Raw genomic sequence first — 22,803 nt, forward strand, 5'->3', positions numbered from 1 at the left:
GAGTTAAACATAAACTCCGGTTGCCAGCGGACACAGCCAATCACTGAAAGGCAATTGGAGGTCAGAGTGCAACCATTGTAACTCCTGCAAGATGGCAACATGGAGTAAGTGACTGTCTCACCTTGACCCAGAATCGTTACAGACCGGAATCTAATCGAGGGGTTTGGGGTGGTTTATATATAGAATAACAGATACCCGGGAGTGAGTTACAGACTGGAATCTAATCGAGGGGTTCAGGGTGGTTTATATATAGAATAACAGATACCCGGGAGTGAGTTACAGACTGGAATCTAATCGAGGGGTTCGGGGTGGTTTATATATAGAATAACAGATACCCGGGAGTGAGTTACAGACTGGAATCTAATCGAGGGGTTCGGGGTGGTTTATATATAGAATAACAGATACCCGGGAGTGAGTTACAGACTGGAATCTAATCGAGGGGTTCGGGGTGGTTTATATATAGAATAACAGATACCCGGGAGTGAGTTACAGACTGGAATCTAATCGAGGGGTTCGGGGTGGTTTATATATAGAATAACAGATACCCGGGAGTGAGTTACAGACTGGAATCTAATCGAGGGGTTCGGGGTGGTTTATATATAGAATAACAGATACCCGGGAGTGAGTTACAGACTGGAATCTAATCGAGGGGTTCGGGGTGGTTTATATATAGAATAACAGATACCCGGGAGTGAGTTACAGACTGGAATCTAATCGAGGGGTTCGGGGTGGTTTATATATAGAATAACAGATACCCGGGAGTGAGTTACAGACTGGAATCTAATCGAGGGGTTCGGGGTGGTTTATATATAGAATAACAGATACCCGGGAGTGAGTTACAGACTGGAATCTAATCGAGGGGTTCGGGGTGGTTTATATATAGAATAACAGATACCCGGGAGTGAGTTACAGACTGGAATCTAATCGAGGGGTTCGGGGTGGTTTATATATAGAATAACAGATACCCGGGAGTGAGTTACAGACCTGGAATCTAATCGAGGGGTTCGGGGTGGTTTATATATAGAATAACAGATACCCGGGAGTGAGTTACAGACTGGAATCTAATCGAGGGGTTCGGGGTGGTTTATATATAGAATAACAGATACCCGGGAGTGAGTTACAGACTGGAATCTAATCGAGGGGTTCGGGGTGGTTTATATATAGAATAACAGATACCCGGGAGTGAGTTACAGACTGGAATCTAATCGAGGGGTTCGGGGAGGTTTATATATAGAATAACAGATACCCGGGAGTGAGTTACAGACTGGAATCTAATCGAGGGGTTCGGGGTGGTTTATATATAGAATAACAGATACCCGGGAGTGAGTTACAGACTGGAATCTAATCGAGGTGTTCAGGGTGGTTTATATATAGAATAACAGATACCCGGGAGTGAGTTACAGACTGGAGTCTAATCGAGGGGTTCAGGGTGGTTTATATATAGAATAACAGATACCCGGGAGTGAGTTACAGACTGGAATCTAATCGAGGGGTTCGGGGTGGTTTATATATAGAATAACAGATACCCGGGAGTGAGTTACAGACTGGAATCTAATCGAGTGGTTCAGGGTGGTTTATATATAGAATAACAGATACCCGGGAGTGAGTTACAGACTGGAATCTAATCGAGGTGTTCAGGGTGGTTTATATATAGAATAACAGATACCCGGGAGTGAGTTACAGACTGGAATCTAATCGAGGGGTTCGGGGTGGTTTATATATAGAATAACAGATACCCGGGAGTGAGTTACAGACTGGAATCTAATCGAGGTGTTCAGGGTGGTTTATATATAGAATAACAGATACCCGGGAGTGAGTTACAGACTGGAATCGAATCGAGGGGTTCGGGCTGGTTTATATATAGAATAACAGATACCCGGGAGTGAGTTACAGACTGGAATCTAATCGAGGGGTTCAGGGTGGTTTATATATAGAATAACAGATACCCAGGAGTGAGTTACAGACTGGAATCTAATCGAGGGGTTCGGGGTGGTTTATATATAGAATAACAGATACCCGGGAGTGAGTTACAGACTGGAATCTAATCGAGGGGTTCAGGGTGGTTTATATATAGAATAACAGATACCCGGGAGTGAGTTACAGACTGGAATCGAATCGAGGGGTTCAGGGTGGTTTATATACAGAATAACAGATACCCGGGAGTGAGTGACAGACTGGAATCTAATCGAGGGGTTCAGGGTGGTTTATAGACAGAATAACAGATACCCGGGAGTGAGTTACAGACTGGAATCTAATCGAGGGGTTCAGGGTGGTTTATATACAGAACAACAGATACCCGGGAGTGAGTTACAGACTGGAATCTAATCGAGGGGTTCAGGGTGGTTTATATATAGAATAACAGATACCCGGGAGTGAGTTACAGACTGGAATCTAATCGAGGGGTTTGGGGTGGTTTATATATAGAATAACAGATACCCGGGAGTGAGTTACAGACAGGAATCTAATCGAGGGGTTTGGGGTGGTTTATATATAGAATAACAGATACCCGGGAGTGAGTTACAGACAGGAATCTAATCGAGGGGTTTGGGGTGGTTTATATATAGAATAACAGATACCCGGGAGTGAGTTACAGACTGGAATCTAATCGAGGGGTTCGGGGTGGTTTATATATAGAATAACAGATACCCGGGAGTGAGTTACAGACTGGAATCTAATCGAGGGGTTTGGGGTGGTTTATATATAGAATAACAGATACCCGGGAGTGAGTTACAGACAGGAATCTAATCGAGGGGTTTGGGGTGGTTTATATATAGAATAACAGATACCCGGGAGTGAGTTACAGACTGGAATCTAATCGAGGGGTTTGGGGTGGTTTATATATAGAATAACAGATACCCGGGAGTGAGTTACAGACTGGAATCTAATCGAGGGGTTCAGGGTGGTTTATATATAGAATAACAGATACCCAGGAGTGAGTTACAGACTGGAATCTAATCGAGGGGTTCGGGGTGGTTTATATATAGAATAACAGATACCCGGGAGTGAGTTACAGACTGGAATCTAATCGAGGGGTTCAGGGTGGTTTATATATAGAATAACAGATACCCGGGAGTGAGTTACAGACTGGAATCGAATCGAGGGGTTCAGGGTGGTTTATATACAGAATAACAGATACCCGGGAGTGAGTTACAGACTGGAATCTAATCGAGGGGTTCAGGGTGGTTTATATACAGAATAACAGATACCCGGGAGTGAGTTACAGACTGGAATCTAATCGAGGGGTTCAGGGTGGTTTATATACAGAATAACAGATACCCGGGAGTGAGTTACAGACTGGAATCTAATCGAGGGGTTCAGGGTGGTTTATATATAGAATAACAGATACCCGGGAGTGAGTTACAGACTGGAATCTAATCGAGGGGTTTGGGGTGGTTTATATATAGAATAACAGATACCCGGGAGTGAGTTACAGACAGGAATCTAATCGAGGGGTTTGGGGTGGTTTATATATAGAATAACAGATACCGGGAGTGAGTTACAGACTGGAATCTAATCGAGGGGTTTGGGGTGGTTTATATATAGAATAACAGATACCCGGGAGTGAGTTACAGACTGGAATCGAATCGAGGGGTTCAGGGTGGTTTATATACAGAATAACAGATACCCGGGAGTGAGTTACAGACTGGAATCTAATCGAGGGGTTCAGGGTGGTTTATATACAGAATAACAGATACCCGGGAGTGAGTTACAGACTGGAATCTAATCGAGGGGTTCAGGGTGGTTTATATACAGAATAACAGATACCCGGGAGTGAGTTACAGACTGGAATCTAATCGAGGGGTTCAGGGTGGTTTATATATAGAATAACAGATACCCGGGAGTGAGTTACAGACTGGAATCTAATCGAGGGGTTTGGGGTGGTTTATATATAGAATAACAGATACCCGGGAGTGAGTTACAGACAGGAATCTAATCGAGGGGTTTGGGGTGGTTTATATATAGAATAACAGATACCCGGGAGTGAGTTACAGACTGGAATCTAATCGAGGGGTTTGGGGTGGTTTATATATAGAATAACAGATACCCGGGAGTGAGTTACAGACTGGAATCTAATCGAGGGGTTCGGGGTGGTTTATATATAGAATAACAGATACCCGGGAGTGAGTTACAGACTGGAATCTAATCGAGGGGTTCAGGGTGGTTTATATATAGAATAACAGATACCCGGGAGTGAGTTACAGACTGGAATCGAATCGAGGGGTTCAGGGTGGTTTATATATAGAATAACAGATACCCGGGAGTGAGTTACAGACTGGAATCGAATCGAGGGGTTCAGGGTGGTTTATATACAGAATAACAGATACCCGGGAGTGAGTTACAGACTGGAATCTAATCGAGGGGTTCAGGGTGGTTTATATACAGAATAACAGATACCCGGGAGTGAGTTACAGACTGGAATCTAATCGAGGGGTTCAGGGTGGTTTATATACAGAATAACAGATACCCGGGAGTGAGTTACAGACTGGAATCTAATCGAGGGGTTCAGGGTGGTTTATATATAGAATAACAGATACCCGGGAGTGAGTTACAGACTGGAATCTAATCGAGGGGTTCGGGGTGGTTTATATATAGAATAACAGATACCCGGGAGTGAGTTACAGACTGGAATCTAATCGAGGGGTTTGGGGTAGTTTATATATAGAATAACAGATACCCGGGAGTGAGTTACAGACTGGAATCTAATCGAGGGGTTCGGGGTGGTTTATATATAGAATAACAGATACCCAGGAGTGAGTTACAGACTGGAATCTAATCGAGGGGTTCAGGGTGGTTTATATATAGAATAACAGATACCCGGGAGTGAGTTACAGACTGGAATCTAATCGAGGGGTTCGGGGTGGTTTATATACAGAATAACAGATACCCAGGAGTGGGTTACAGACTGGAATCTAATCGAGGGGTTCAGGGTGGTTTATATATAGAATAACAGATACCCGGGAGTGAGTTACAGACTGGAATCTAATCGAGTGGTTCAGGGTGGTTTATATATAGAATAACAGATACCCGGGAGTGGGTTACAGACCGGAATCTAATCGAGGGGTTCGGGGTGGTTTATATATAGAATAACAGATACCCGGGAGTGATTTACAGACCGGAATCTAATCGAGGGGTTCAGGGTGGTTTATATATAGAATAACAGATACCCGGGAGTGAGTTACAGACTGGAATCTAATCGAGGGGTTCGGGGTGGTTTATATATAGAATATCAGACACCCGGGAGTGGGTTACAGACTGGAATCTAATCGAGGGGTTTGGGGTGGTTTATATATAGAATAACAGATACCCGGGAGTGAGTTACAGACTGGAATCTAATCGAGGGGTTCGGGGTGGTTTATATATAGAATAACAGATACCCAGGAGTGAGTTACAGACTGGAATCTAATCGAGGGGTTTGGGGTGGTTTATATATAGAATAACAGATACCCGGGAGTGAGTTACAGACTGGAATCTAATCGAGGGGTTTGGGGTGGTTTATATATAGAATAACAGATACCCAGGAGTGTGTTACAGACAGGAATCTAATCGAGGGGTTCGGGGTGGTTTATATATAGAATAACAGATACCCGGGAGTGAGTTACAGACTGGAATCTAATCGAGGGGTTCGGGGTGGTTTATATGTAGAATAACAGATACCCGGGAGTGAGTTACAGACTGGAATCTAAACGAGGGGTTCGGGGTGGTTTATATATAGAATAACAGATACCCAGGAGTGAGTTACAGACAGGAATCTAATCGAGGGGTTTGGGGTGGTTTATATATAGAATAACAGATACCCAGGAGTGAGTTACAGACAGGAATCTAATCGAGGGGTTTGGGGTGGTTTATATATAGAATAACAGATACCCGGGAGTGAGTTACAGACTGGAATCTAATCGAGGGGTTCGGGGTGGTTTATATGTAGAATAACAGATACCCGGGAGTGAGTTACAGACAGGAATCTAATCGAGGGGTTCAGGGTCGTTTATATATAGAATAACAGATACCCGGGAGTGAGTTACAGACTGGAATCTAATCGAGGGGTTCAGGGTGGTTTGTATATAGAATAACAGATACCCAGGAGTGAGTTACAGACTGTAGTCTAATCGAGGGGTTCGGGATGGTTTATATATAGAATAACAGATACCTGGGAGTGAGTTACAGACTGGAATCGAATCGAGGGGTTTGGGGTGGTTTATATATTGAATAACAGATACCCGGGAGTGAGTTATGGACTGGAATCTAATCGAGGGGTTCGGGGTGGTTTATATATAGAATAACAGATAACCGGGAGTGAGTTACAGACTGGAATCTAATCGAGGGGTTCAGGGTGGTTTATAGATAGAATAACAGATACCCAGGAGTGAGTTACAGACTGTAGTCTAATTGAGGGGTTCGGGATGGTTTATATATAGAATAACAGATACCTGGGAGTGAGTTACAGACTGGAATCGAATCGAGGGGTTTGGGGTGGTTTATATATTGAATAACAGATACCCGGGAGTGAGTTATGGACTGGAATCTAATCGAGGGGTTCGGGGTGGTTTATATATAGAATAACAGATAACCGGGAGTGAGTTACAGACTGGAATCTAATCGAGGGGTTTGGGGTGGTTTATATATCGAATAACAGATACCCGGGAGTGAGTTACAGACTGGAATCTTATCGAGGGGTTCGGGGTGGTTTATATAGAGAATATCAGATACCCGTGGGTGAGTTCCAGACTGGAATCTAATCGAGGGGTTCAGGGTGGTTTATATATAGAATTACAGATACCCGGGAGTGAGTTACAGACTGGAATCTAATCGAGGGGTTCGGGGTGGTTTATACATAGAACAACAGATACCCGGGAGTGAGTTACAGACTGGAATCTAATCGAGGGGTTCAGGGTGGTTTATATATAGAATAACAGATACCCGGGAGTGAGTTACAGACTGGAATCTAATTGAGGGGTTCGGGGTGATTTATATATAGACTAACAGATACCCAGGAGTGAGTTACAGACTGGAGTCTAATCGAGGGGTTCGGGGTGGTTTATATATAGAATAACAGATACCCGGGAGTGAGTTACAGACTGGAATCTAATCGAAGGGTTCAGGGTGGTTTATATATAGAATAACAGATACCTGGGAGTGTGTTACAGACTGGAATCTAATTGAGGGGTTCGGGGTGGTTTATATACAGAATAACAGATACCCAGGAGTGAGTTACAGACTGGAGTCCAATCGAGGGGTTCGGGGTGGTTTATATATAGAATAACAGATACCCGGGAGTGAGTTACAGACTGGAATCTAATCGAGGGGTTTGGGGTGGTTTATTTATTGAATAACAGATACCCGGGAGTGAGTTACCGACTGGAATCTAATCGAGGGGTTCGGGGTGGTTTATATATAGAATAACAGATACCCGGGAGTGAGTTACAGACTGGAATCTAATCGAGGGGTTTGGGGTGGTTTATATATCGAATAACAGATACCCGGGAGTGAGTTACAGACTGGAATCTAATCGAGGGGTTCGGGGTGGTTTATATAGAGAATATCAGATACCCAGGAGTGAGTTACAGACTGTAGTCTAATCGAGGGGTTCGGGATGGTTTATATATAGAATAACAGATACCCGGGAGTGAGTTACAGACTGGAATCGAATCGAGGGGTTTGGGGTGATTTATATATTGAATAACAGATACCCGGGAGTGAGTTATGGACTGGAATCTAATCGAGGGGTTCGGGGTGGTTTATATATAGAATAACAGATAACCGGGAGTGAGTTCCAGACTGGAATCTAATCGAGGGGTTTGGGGTGGTTTATATATAGAATAACAGATACCCGGGAGTGAGTTACAGACTGGAATATAATCGAGGGGTTCGGGGTGGTTTATATATCGAATAACAGATACCCGGGAGTGAGTTACAGACTGCAGTCTAATCGAGGGGTTCGGGGTGGTTTATATATAGAATAACAGATACCCGGGAGTGAGTTACAGACTGGAATCTAATCGAGGGGTTCGGGGTGGTTTATATATAGAATAACAGATACCTGGGAGTGAGTTACAGACTGGAATCTAATCGAGGGGTTCGGGGTGGTTTATATATAGAATAACAGATACCCGGGAGTGAGTTACAGACTGGAATCTAATCGAGGGGTTCGGGGTGGTTTACATATAGAATAACAGATACCCGGGAGTGAGTTACAGACTGGAATCTAATCGAGGGGTTCGGGGTGGTTTATATATAGAATAACAGATACCCGAGAGTGAGTTACAGACTGGAATCTAATCGAGGGGTTCGGGGTGGTTTATATATAGAATAACAGATACCTGGGAGTGAGTTACAGACTGGAATCTAATCGAGGGGTTCGGGGTGGTTTATATATAGAAAAACAGATACCCGGGAGTGAGTTACAGACTGGAATCTAATCGAGGGGCTCAGTGTGGTTTATATATAGAATAACAGATACCCGGGAGTGAGTTACAGACTGGAATCTAATCGAGGGGTTTGGGGTGGTTTATATATAGAATAACAGATACCCGGGAGTGAGTTACAGACTGGAATCTAATCGAGGGGTTCGGGGTGGTTTATATATAGAATAACAGATACCCGGGAGTGAGTTACAGACTGGAATCTAATCGAGGGGTTCGGGATGGTTTATATATAGAATAACAGATACCCGGGAGTGAGTTACAGATTGGAATCTAATCGAGGGGTTCGGGGTGGTTTATATATAGAATAACAGATACCCAGGAGTGAGTTACAGACTGGAATCGAATCGAAGGGTTCGGGGTGGTTTATATATAGAATAACAGATACCCAGGAGTGAGTTACAGACTGGAATCTAATCGAGGGGTTCGGGGTGGTTTATATATAGAATAACAGATACCCGGGAGTGAGTTACAGACTGGAATCTAATCGAGGGGTTCGGGGTGGTTTATATATAGAATAACAGATACCCGGGAGTGAGTTACAGACTGGAATCTAATCGAGGGGTTCGGGGTGGTTTATATATAGAATAACAGATACCCATGAGTGAGTTACAGACTGGAATCTAATCGAGGGGTTCAGGGTGGTTTATATATAGAATAACAGATACCCGGGAGTGAGTTACAGACTGGAGTCTAATCGAGGGGTTCGGGGTGGTTTATATATAGAATAATAGATACCCGGGAGTGAGTTACAGACTGGAATCTAATCGAGGGGTTCGGGGTGGTTTATATATAGAATAACAGATACCCAGGAGTGAGTTACAGACTGGAATCTAATCGAGGGGTTCGGGGGGTTTATATATAGAATAACAGATACCCGGGAGTGAGTTACAGACTGGAATCTAATCGAGTGGTTCAGGGTGGTTTATATATAGAATAACAGATACCCGGGAGTGAGTTACAGACTGGAGTCTAATCGAGGGGTTCGGGGTGGTTTATATATAGAATAACAGATACCCGGGAGTGAGTTACCGACTGGAATCTAATCGAGGGGTTCGGGGTGGTTTATATATAGAATAACAGATACCCGGGAGTGAGTTACAGACTGGAATCTAATCGAGGGGTTCGGGGTGGTTTATATGTAGAATAACAGATACCCGGGAGTGAGTTACAGACTGGAATCTAATCGAGGGGTTCGGGGTGGTTTATATATAGAATAACAGATACCCAGGAGTGAGTTACAGACAGGAATCTAATCGAGGGGTTTGGGGTGGTTTATATATAGAATAACAGATACCCAGGAGTGAGTTACAGACAGGAATCTAATCGAGGGGTTTGGGGTGGTTTATATATAGAATAACAGATACCCGGGAGTGAGTTACAGACTGGAATCTAATCGAGGGGTTCGGGGTGGTTTATATGTAGAATAACAGATACCCGGGAGTGAGTTACAGACAGGAATCTAATCGAGGGGTTCAGGGTCGTTTATATATAGAATAACAGATACCCGGGAGTGAGTTACAGACTGGAATCTAATCGAGGGGTTCGGGGTGGTTTATATGTAGAATAACAGATACCCGGGAGTGAGTTACAGACTGCAGTCTAATCGAGGGGTTCGGGGTGGTTTATATATAGAATAACAGATACCCGGGAGTGAGTTACAGACTGGAATCTAATCGAGGGGTTCGGGGTGGTTTCTATATAGAATAACAGATACCTGGGAGTGAGTTACAGACTGGAATCTAATCGAGGGGTTCGGGGTGGTTTATGTATAGAAAAACAGATACCCGGGAGTGAGTTACAGACTGGAATCTAATCGAGGGGTTCAGGGTGGTTTACATATAGAATAACAGATACCCGGGAGTGAGTTACAGACTGGAATCTAATCGAGGGGTTCGGGGTGGTTTATATATAGAATAACAGATACCCGAGAGTGAGTTACAGACTGGAATCTAATCGAGGGGTTCGGGGTGGTTTATATATAGAATAACAGATACCTGGGAGTGAGTTACAGACTGGAATCTAATCGAGGGGTTCGGGGTGGTTTATATATAGAAAAACAGATACCCGGGAGTGAGTTACAGACTGGAATCTAATCGAGGGGTTCAGTGTGGTTTATATATAGAATAACAGATACCCGGGAGTGAGTTACAGACTGGAATCTAATCGAGGGGTTTGGGGTGGTTTATATATAGAATAACAGATACCCGGGAGTGAGTTACAGACTGGAATCTAATCGAGGGGTTCGGGGTGGTTTATATATAGAATAACAGATACCCGGGAGTGAGTTACAGACTGGAATCTAATCGAAGGGTTCGGGATGGTTTATATATAGAATAACAGATACCCGGGAGTGAGTTACAGACTGGAATCTAATCGAGGGGTTCGGGGTGGTTTATATATAGAATAACAGATACCCAGGAGTGAGTTACAGACTGGAATCGAATCGAGGGGTTCGGGGTGGTTTATATATAGAATAACAGATACCCAGGAGTGAGTTACAGACTGGAATCTAATCGAGGGGTTCGGGGTGGTTTATATATAGAATAACAGATACCCGGGAGTGAGTTACAGACTGGAATCTAATCGAGGGGTTCGGGGTGGTTTATATATAGAATAACAGATACCCGGGAGTGAGTTACAGACTGGAATCTAATCGAGGGGTTCGGGGTGGTTTATATATAGAATAACAGATACCCAGGAGTGAGTTACAGACTGGAATCTAATCGAGGGGTTCAGGGTGGTTTATATATAGAATAACAGATACCCGGGAGTGAGTTACAGACTGGAGTCTAATCGAGGGGTTCGGGGTAGTTTATACATAGAATAACAGATACCCGGGAGTGAGTTACAGACTGGAATCTAATCGAGGGGTTCGGGGTGGTTTATATATAGAATAACAGATACCCGGGAGTGAGTTACAGACTGGAATCTAATCGAGGGGTTCGGGGTGGTTTATATATAGAATAACAGATACCCAGGAGTGAGTTACAGACTGGAATCTCATCGAGGGGTTCAGGGTGGTTTATATATAGAATAACAGATACCCGGGAGTGAGTTACAGAATGGAATCTAATCGAGGGGTTCGGGTTGGTTTATATATAGAATAACAGATACCCGGGAGTGAGTTGCAGACTGGAATCTAATCGAGGGGTTCGGGGTGGTTTATATATAGAATAACAGATACCCGGGAGTGAGTTACAGACTGGAATCTAATCGAGGGGTTCGGGGGGTTTATATATAGAATAACAGATACCCGGGAGTGAGTTACAGACTGGAATCTAATCGAGGGGTTCGAGGTGGTTTATATATAGAATAACAGATACCCAGGAGTGAGTTACAGACTGGAATCTAATCGAGGGGTTCAGGGTGGTTTATATATAGAATAACAGATACCCGGGAGTGAGTTACAGACTGGAATCTAATCGAGGGGTTCAGGGTGGTTTATATATAGAATAACAGATACCCGGGAGTGAGTTACAGACTGGAATCTAATCGAGGGGTTTAGGGTGGTTTATATATAGAATAACAGATACCCGGGAGTGAGTTACAGACTGGAATCTAATCGAGGGGTTCTGGGTGGTTTATATATAGAATAACAGATACCCGAGAGTGAGTTACAGACTGGAATCTAATCGAGGGGTTCAGGGTGGTTTATATATAGAATAACAGATACCCGGGAGTGAGTTACAGACTGGAATCTAATCGAGGGGTTCGGTGTGGTTTATATATAGAATAACAGATACCCGGGAGTGAGTTACAGACTGGAATCTAATCGAGGGGTTCAGGGTCGTTTATATATAGAATAACAGATACCCGGGAGTGAGTTACAGACTGGAATCTAATCGAGGGGTTCGGGGTGGTTTATATATAGAATAACAGATACCCGGGAGTGAGTTACAGACTGGAATCTAATCGAGGGGTTCGGTGTGGTTTATATATAGAATAACAGATACCCGGGAGTGAGTTACAGACTGGAATCTAATCGAGGGGTTCAGGGTGGTTTATATATAGAATAACAGATACCCGGGAGTGAGTTACAGACTGGAATCTAATCGAGGGGTTCGGGGTGGTTTATATATAGAATAACAGATAGCCAGGAGTGAGTTACAGACTGGAATCTAATCGAGGGGTTCAGGGTGGTTTATATATAGAATAACAGATACCCGGGAGTGAGTTACAGACTGGAATCTAATCGAGGGGTTCAGGGTGGTTTATATACAGAATAACTGATACCCGGGAGTGAGTTACAGACTGGAATCTTATCGAGGGGTTCAGGGTGGTTTATATATAGAATAACAGATACCCGGGAGTGAGTTACAGACTGGAATCTAATCGAGGGGTTCGGTGTGGTTTATATACAGAATAACTGATACCCGGGAGTGAGTTACAGACTGGAATCTAATCGAGTGGTTCGGTGTGGTTTATATACAGAATAACAGATACCCGGGAGTGAGTTACAGACTGGAATCTAATCGAGTGGTTCGGTGTGGTTTATATACAGAATAACAGATACCCGGGAGTGAGTTACAGACTGGAATCTAATCGAGGGGTTCGGGGTGGTTTATATATAGAATAACAGATACCCGGGAGTGAGTTACAGACTGGAATCTAATCGAGGGGTTCAGGGTGGTTTGTCTATAGAATAACAGATACCCGGGAGTGAGTTACAGACTGGAATCTAATCGAGGGGTTCAGGGTGGTTTATATATAGCATAACAGATACCCGGGAGTGAGTTACAGACTGGAATCTAATCGAGGGGTTCGGGGTGGTTTATATATAGCATAACAGATACCCGGGAGTGAGTTACAGACTGGAATCTAATCGAGGGGTTCAGGGTGGTTTATATATAGAATAACAGATACCCGGGAGTGAGTTACAGACTGGAATCTAATCGAGGGGTTCAGGGTGGTTTATATATAGCATAACAGATACCCGGGAGTGAGTTACAGACTGGAATCTAATCGAGCGGTTCGGGGTGGTTTATATAGAGAAGAACAGATACCCGGGAGTGAGTTACAGACTGGAATCTAATCGAGTGGTTCGGTGTGGTTTATATACAGAATAACAGATACCCGGGAGTGGGTTACAGACTGGAATCTAATCGAGGGGTTCGGGGTGGTTTATATATAGAATAACAGATACCCGGGAGTGAGTTACAGACTGGAATCTAATCGAGGGGTTCAGGGTGGTTTGTCTATAGAATAACAGATACCCGGGAGTGAGTTACAGACTGGAATCTAATCGAGGGGTTCAGGGTGGTTTATATATAGCATAACAGATACCCGGGAGTGAGTTACAGACTGGAATCTAATCGAGGGGTTCGGGGTGGTTTATATATAGCATAACAGATACCCGGGAGTGAGTTACAGACTGGAATCTAATCGAGGGGTTCAGGGTGGTTTATATATAGAATAACAGATACCCGGGAGTGAGTTACAGACTGGAATCTAATCGAGGGGTTCAGGGTGGTTTATATATAGCATAACAGATACCCGGGAGTGAGTTACAGACTGGAATCTAATCGAGCGGTTCGGGGTGGTTTATATAGAGAAGAACAGATACCCGGGAGTGAGTTACAGACTGGAATCTAATCGAGGGGTTCAGGGTGGTTGATATATAGAATAACAGATACCCGGGAGTGAGTTACAGACTGGAATCTAATCGGGTGGTTCAGGGTGGTTTATATATAGAATAACAGATACCCGGGAGTGAGTTACAGACTGGAATCTAATCGAGGGGTTCGGGGTGGTTTATATAGAGAAGAACAGATACCCGGGAGTGAGTTACAGACTGGAATCTAATCGAAGGGTTCAGGGTGGTTTATATAGAGAATAACATATACCCGGGAGTGAGTTACAGGCTGGAATCCAATCGAGGGGTTCGGGGTGGTTTATATATAGAATAACATATACCCGGGAGTGCGTTACAGGCTGGAATCTAATCGAGGTGTTCGGGGTGGTTTACATATAGAATAACAGATACCCGGGAGTGAGTTACAGACTGGAATCGAATCAAGGGGTTCAGGGTGGTTTATATATAGAATAACAGATACCCAGGAGTGAGTTACAGACTGGAATCTAATCGAGGGGTTCAGGGTGGTTTATATATAGAATAACAGATACCCGGGAGTGAGTTACAGACTGGAATCTAATCCAAGGGTTCAGGGTGGTTTATATAGAGAAGAACAGATACCCGGGAGTGAGTTACAGACTGGAATCTAATCGAAGGGTTCAGGGTGGTTTATACAGAGAATAACATATACCCGGGAGTGAGTTACAGGCTGGAATCCAATCGAGGGGTTCGGGGTGGTTTATATATAGAATAACATATACCCGGGAGTGCGTTACAGGCTGGAATCTAATCGAGGTGTTCGGGGTGGTTTATATATAGAATAACAGATACCCGGGAGTGAGTTACAGACTGGAATCTAATCGAGGGGTTCAGGGTGGTTTATATATAGAATAACATATACCCGGGAGTGCGTTACAGGCTGGAATCTAATCGAGGGGTTCAGGGTGGTTTATATATAGAATAACAGATACCCAGGAGTGAGTTACAGACTGGAATCTAATCGAGGGGTTCAGGGTGGTTTATATATGGAATAACAGATACCCGGGAGTGAGTTACAGACTGGAATCTAATCGAGGGGTTCGGGGTGGTTTATATATAGAATAACAGATACCCAGGAGTGAGTTACAGACAGGAATCTAATCGAGGGGTTTGGGGTGGTTTATATATAGAATAACAGATACCCGGGAGTGAGTTACAGACTGGAATCTAATCGAGGGGTTTGGGGTGGTTTATATATAGAATAACAGATACCCAGGAGTGAGTTACAGACAGGAATCTAATCGAGGGGTTTGGGGTGGTTGATATATAGAATAACAGATACCCGGGAGTGAGTTACAGACTGGAATCTAATCGAGGGGTTCGGGGTGGTTTATATGTAGAATAACAGATACCCGGGAGTGAGTTACAGACTGGAATCTAATCGAGGGGTTCGGGGTGGTTTATATATAGAATAACAGATACCCAGGAGTGAGTTACAGACAGGAATCTAATCGAGGGGTTTGGGGTGGTTTATATATAGAATAACAGATACCCAGGAGTGAGTTACAGACAGGAATCTAATCGAGGGGTTTGGGGTGGTTTATATATAGAATAACAGATACCCGGGAGTGAGTTACAGACTGGAATCTAATCGAGGGGTTCGGGGTGGTTTATATGTAGAATAACAGATACCCGGGAGTGAGTTACAGACAGGAATCTAATCGAGGGGTTCAGGGTCGTTTATATATAGAATAACAGATACCCGGGAGTGAGTTACAGACTGGAATCTAATCGAGGGGTTCAGGGTGGTTTATATATAGAATAACAGATACCCAGGAGTGAGTTACAGACTGTAGTCTAATCGAGGGGTTCGGGATGGTTTATATATAGAATAACAGATACCTGGGAGTGAGTTACAGACTGGAATCGAATCGAGGGGTTTGGGGTGGTTTATATATTGAATAACAGATACCCGGGAGTGAGTTATGGACTGGAATCTAATCGAGGGGTTCGGGGTGGTTTATATATAGAATAACAGATAACCGGGAGTGAGTTACAGACTGGAATCTAATCGAGGGGTTCAGGGTGGTTTATAGATAGAATAACAGATACCCAGGAGTGAGTTACAGACTGTAGTCTAATCGAGGGGTTCGGGATGGTTTATATATAGAATAACAGATACCTGGGAGTGAGTTACAGACTGGAATCGAATCGAGGGGTTTGGGGTGGTTTATATATTGAATAACAGATACCCGGGAGTGAGTTATGGACTGGAATCTAATCGAGGGGTTCGGGGTGGTTTATATATAGAATAACAGATAACCGGGAGTGAGTTACAGACTGGAATCTAATCGAGGGGTTTGGGGTGGTTTATATATCGAATAACAGATACCCGGGAGTGAGTTACAGACTGGAATCTAATCGAGGGGTTCGGGGTGGTTTATATAGAGAATATCAGATACCCGGGAGTGAGTTCCAGACTGGAATCTAATCGAGGGGTTCAGGGTGGTTTATATATAGAATTACAGATACCCGGGAGTGAGTTACAGACTGGAATCTAATCGAGGGGTTCGGGGTGGTTTATATATAGAACAACAGATACCCGGGAGTGAGTTACAGACTGGAATCTAATCGAGGGGTTCAGGGTGGTTTATATATAGAATAACAGATACCCGGGAGTGAGTTACAGACTGGAATCTAATCGAGGGGTTCAGGGTGGTTTATATATAGAATAACAGATACCCGGGAGTGAGTTACAGACTGGAGTCTAATCGAGGGGTTCGGGGTAGTTTATACATAGAATAACAGATACCCGGGAGTGAGTTACAGACTGGAATCTAATCGAGGGGTTCGGGGTGGTTTATATATAGAATAACAGATACCCGGGAGTGAGTTACAGACTGGAATCTAATCGAGGGGTTCGGGGTGGTTTATATATAGAATAACAGATACCCAGGAGTGAGTTACAGACTGGAATCTCATCGAGGGGTTCAGGGTGGTTTATATATAGAATAACAGATACCCGGGAGTGAGTTACAGAATGGAATCTAATCGAGGGGTTCGGGTTGGTTTATATATAGAATAACAGATACCCGGGAGTGAGTTGCAGACTGGAATCTAATCGAGGGGTTCGGGGTGGTTTATATATAGAATAACAGATACCCGGGAGTGAGTTACAGACTGGAATCTAATCGAGGGGTTCGGGGGGTTTATATATAGAATAACAGATACCCGGGAGTGAGTTACAGACTGGAATCTAATCGAGGGGTTCGAGGTGGTTTATATATAGAATAACAGATACCCAGGAGTGAGTTACAGACTGGAATCTAATCGAGGGGTTCAGGGTGGTTTATATATAGAATAACAGATACCCGGGAGTGAGTTACAGACTGGAATCTAATCGAGGGGTTCAGGGTGGTTTATATATAGAATAACAGATACCCGGGAGTGAGTTACAGACTGGAATCTAATCGAGGGGTTTAGGGTGGTTTATATATAGAATAACAGATACCCGGGAGTGAGTTACAGACTGGAATCTAATCGAGGGGTTCTGGGTGGTTTATATATAGAATAACAGATACCCGAGAGTGAGTTACAGACTGGAATCTAATCGAGGGGTTCAGGGTGGTTTATATATAGAATAACAGATACCCGGGAGTGAGTTACAGACTGGAATCTAATCGAGGGGTTCGGTGTGGTTTATATATAGAATAACAGATACCCGGGAGTGAGTTACAGACTGGAATCTAATCGAGGGGTTCAGGGTCGTTTATATATAGAATAACAGATACCCGGGAGTGAGTTACAGACTGGAATCTAATCGAGGGGTTCGGGGTGGTTTATATATAGAATAACAGATACCCGGGAGTGAGTTACAGACTGGAATCTAATCGAGGGGTTCGGTGTGGTTTATATATAGAATAACAGATACCCGGGAGTGAGTTACAGACTGGAATCTAATCGAGGGGTTCAGGGTGGTTTATATATAGAATAACAGATACCCGGGAGTGAGTTACAGACTGGAATCTAATCGAGGGGTTCGGGGTGGTTTATATATAGAATAACAGATAGCCAGGAGTGAGTTACAGACTGGAATCTAATCGAGGGGTTCAGGGTGGTTTATATATAGAATAACAGATACCCGGGAGTGAGTTACAGACTGGAATCTAATCGAGGGGTTCAGGGTGGTTTATATACAGAATAACTGATACCCGGGAGTGAGTTACAGACTGGAATCTTATCGAGGGGTTCAGGGTGGTTTATATATAGAATAACAGATACCCGGGAGTGAGTTACAGACTGGAATCTAATCGAGGGGTTCGGTGTGGTTTATATACAGAATAACTGATACCCGGGAGTGAGTTACAGACTGGAATCTAATCGAGTGGTTCGGTGTGGTTTATATACAGAATAACAGATACCCGGGAGTGAGTTACAGACTGGAATCTAATCGAGTGGTTCGGTGTGGTTTATATACAGAATAACAGATACCCGGGAGTGAGTTACAGACTGGAATCTAATCGAGGGGTTCGGGGTGGTTTATATATAGAATAACAGATACCCGGGAGTGAGTTACAGACTGGAATCTAATCGAGGGGTTCAGGGTGGTTTGTCTATAGAATAACAGATACCCGGGAGTGAGTTACAGACTGGAATCTAATCGAGGGGTTCAGGGTGGTTTATATATAGCATAACAGATACCCGGGAGTGAGTTACAGACTGGAATCTAATCGAGGGGTTCGGGGTGGTTTATATATAGCATAACAGATACCCGGGAGTGAGTTACAGACTGGAATCTAATCGAGGGGTTCAGGGTGGTTTATATATAGAATAACAGATACCCGGGAGTGAGTTACAGACTGGAATCTAATCGAGGGGTTCAGGGTGGTTTATATATAGCATAACAGATACCCGGGAGTGAGTTACAGACTGGAATCTAATCGAGCGGTTCGGGGTGGTTTATATAGAGAAGAACAGATACCCGGGAGTGAGTTACAGACTGGAATCTAATCGAGTGGTTCGGTGTGGTTTATATACAGAATAACAGATACCCGGGAGTGGGTTACAGACTGGAATCTAATCGAGGGGTTCGGGGTGGTTTATATATAGAATAACAGATACCCGGGAGTGAGTTACAGACTGGAATCTAATCGAGGGGTTCAGGGTGGTTTGTCTATAGAATAACAGATACCCGGGAGTGAGTTACAGACTGGAATCTAATCGAGGGGTTCAGGGTGGTTTATATATAGCATAACAGATACCCGGGAGTGAGTTACAGACTGGAATCTAATCGAGGGGTTCGGGGTGGTTTATATATAGCATAACAGATACCCGGGAGTGAGTTACAGACTGGAATCTAATCGAGGGGTTCAGGGTGGTTTATATATAGAATAACAGATACCCGGGAGTGAGTTACAGACTGGAATCTAATCGAGGGGTTCAGGGTGGTTTATATATAGCATAACAGATACCCGGGAGTGAGTTACAGACTGGAATCTAATCGAGCGGTTCGGGGTGGTTTATATAGAGAAGAACAGATACCCGGGAGTGAGTTACAGACTGGAATCTAATCGAGGGGTTCAGGGTGGTTGATATATAGAATAACAGATACCCGGGAGTGAGTTACAGACTGGAATCTAATCGGGTGGTTCAGGGTGGTTTATATATAGAATAACAGATACCCGGGAGTGAGTTACAGACTGGAATCTAATCGAGGGGTTCGGGGTGGTTTATATAGAGAAGAACAGATACCCGGGAGTGAGTTACAGACTGGAATCTAATCGAAGGGTTCAGGGTGGTTTATATAGAGAATAACATATACCCGGGAGTGAGTTACAGGCTGGAATCCAATCGAGGGGTTCGGGGTGGTTTATATATAGAATAACATATACCCGGGAGTGCGTTACAGGCTGGAATCTAATCGAGGTGTTCGGGGTGGTTTACATATAGAATAACAGATACCCGGGAGTGAGTTACAGACTGGAATCGAATCAAGGGGTTCAGGGTGGTTTATATATAGAATAACAGATACCCAGGAGTGAGTTACAGACTGGAATCTAATCGAGGGGTTCAGGGTGGTTTATATATAGAATAACAGATACCCGGGAGTGAGTTACAGACTGGAATCTAATCCAAGGGTTCAGGGTGGTTTATATAGAGAAGAACAGATACCCGGGAGTGAGTTACAGACTGGAATCTAATCGAAGGGTTCAGGGTGGTTTATACAGAGAATAACATATACCCGGGAGTGAGTTACAGGCTGGAATCCAATCGAGGGGTTCGGGGTGGTTTATATATAGAATAACATATACCCGGGAGTGCGTTACAGGCTGGAATCTAATCGAGGTGTTCGGGGTGGTTTATATATAGAATAACAGATACCCGGGAGTGAGTTACAGACTGGAATCTAATCGAGGGGTTCAGGGTGGTTTATATATAGAATAACATATACCCGGGAGTGCGTTACAGGCTGGAATCTAATCGAGGGGTTCAGGGTGGTTTATATATAGAATAACAGATACCCAGGAGTGAGTTACAGACTGGAATCTAATCGAGGGGTTCAGGGTGGTTTATATATGGAATAACAGATACCCGGGAGTGAGTTACAGACTGGAATCTAATCGAGGGGTTCGGGGTGGTTTATATATAGAATAACAGATACCCAGGAGTGAGTTACAGACAGGAATCTAATCGAGGGGTTTGGGGTGGTTTATATATAGAATAACAGATACCCGGGAGTGAGTTACAGACTGGAATCTAATCGAGGGGTTTGGGGTGGTTTATATATAGAATAACAGATACCCAGGAGTGAGTTACAGACAGGAATCTAATCGAGGGGTTTGGGGTGGTTGATATATAGAATAACAGATACCCGGGAGTGAGTTACAGACTGGAATCTAATCGAGGGGTTCGGGGTGGTTTATATGTAGAATAACAGATACCCGGGAGTGAGTTACAGACTGGAATCTAATCGAGGGGTTCGGGGTGGTTTATATATAGAATAACAGATACCCAGGAGTGAGTTACAGACAGGAATCTAATCGAGGGGTTTGGGGTGGTTTATATATAGAATAACAGATACCCAGGAGTGAGTTACAGACAGGAATCTAATCGAGGGGTTTGGGGTGGTTTATATATAGAATAACAGATACCCGGGAGTGAGTTACAGACTGGAATCTAATCGAGGGGTTCGGGGTGGTTTATATGTAGAATAACAGATACCCGGGAGTGAGTTACAGACAGGAATCTAATCGAGGGGTTCAGGGTCGTTTATATATAGAATAACAGATACCCGGGAGTGAGTTACAGACTGGAATCTAATCGAGGGGTTCAGGGTGGTTTATATATAGAATAACAGATACCCAGGAGTGAGTTACAGACTGTAGTCTAATCGAGGGGTTCGGGATGGTTTATATATAGAATAACAGATACCTGGGAGTGAGTTACAGACTGGAATCGAATCGAGGGGTTTGGGGTGGTTTATATATTGAATAACAGATACCCGGGAGTGAGTTATGGACTGGAATCTAATCGAGGGGTTCGGGGTGGTTTATATATAGAATAACAGATAACCGGGAGTGAGTTACAGACTGGAATCTAATCGAGGGGTTCAGGGTGGTTTATAGATAGAATAACAGATACCCAGGAGTGAGTTACAGACTGTAGTCTAATCGAGGGGTTCGGGATGGTTTATATATAGAATAACAGATACCTGGGAGTGAGTTACAGACTGGAATCGAATCGAGGGGTTTGGGGTGGTTTATATATTGAATAACAGATACCCGGGAGTGAGTTATGGACTGGAATCTAATCGAGGGGTTCGGGGTGGTTTATATATAGAATAACAGATAACCGGGAGTGAGTTACAGACTGGAATCTAATCGAGGGGTTTGGGGTGGTTTATATATCGAATAACAGATACCCGGGAGTGAGTTACAGACTGGAATCTAATCGAGGGGTTCGGGGTGGTTTATATAGAGAATATCAGATACCCGGGAGTGAGTTCCAGACTGGAATCTAATCGAGGGGTTCAGGGTGGTTTATATATAGAATTACAGATACCCGGGAGTGAGTTACAGACTGGAATCTAATCGAGGGGTTCGGGGTGGTTTATATATAGAACAACAGATACCCGGGAGTGAGTTACAGACTGGAATCTAATCGAGGGGTTCAGGGTGGTTTATATATAGAATAACAGATACCCGGGAGTGAGTTACAGACTGGAATCTAATCGAGGGGTTCGGGGTGATTTATATATAGACTAACAGATACCCAGGAGTGAGTTACAGACTGGAGTCTAATCGAGGGGTTCGGGGTGGTTTATACATAGAATAACAGATACCCGGGAGTGAGTTACAGACTGGAATCTAATCGAAGGGTTCAGGGTGGTTTATATATAGAATAACAGATACCTGGGAGTGTGTTACAGACTGGAATCTAATTGAGGGGTACGGGGTGGTTTATATACAGAATAACAGATACCCAGGAGTGAGTTACAGACTGGAGTCCAATCGAGGGGTTCGGGGTGGTTTATATATAGAATAACAGATACCCGGGAGTGAGTTACAGACTGGAATCTAATCGAGGGGTTCAGGGTGGTTTATATATAAGACCATAAGACCATAAGACATAGGAGCGGAAGTAAGGCCATTCGGCCCATCGAGTCCACTCCACCATTCAATCATGGTTGATTTCAACTCCATTTACCCGCTCTCTCCCCATAGCCCTTAATTCCTCGAGTTACAGACTGTAGTCTAATCGAGGGGTTCGGGATGGTTTATATATAGAATAACAGATACCTGGGAGTGAGTTACAGACTGGAATCGAATCGAG

The 22,803-nt window shown here is 43.7% G+C and overlaps 1 protein-coding gene across 1 annotated transcript in view; it reads left to right on the plus strand.

Moving 5' to 3' along the window:
* Positions 1-63: 63 nt before the first annotated feature.
* Positions 64-22,803, plus strand: part of ndufa3 (NADH:ubiquinone oxidoreductase subunit A3) — an 88,478-nt gene continuing 65,738 nt past the window's right edge. The window contains exon 1 of the mRNA XM_078205814.1: positions 64-104. Within this exon, the coding sequence (XP_078061940.1) occupies positions 92-104 (13 nt within the window). The 5' untranslated portion in view covers positions 64-91. The remainder of the gene's footprint in view (positions 105-22,803) is intronic.

The sequence above is a fragment of the Mustelus asterias genome, unplaced genomic scaffold, assembly GCF_964213995.1.
Source record: "Mustelus asterias unplaced genomic scaffold, sMusAst1.hap1.1 HAP1_SCAFFOLD_1017, whole genome shotgun sequence".
Taxonomy (NCBI): Eukaryota; Metazoa; Chordata; class Chondrichthyes; order Carcharhiniformes; family Triakidae; genus Mustelus; species Mustelus asterias.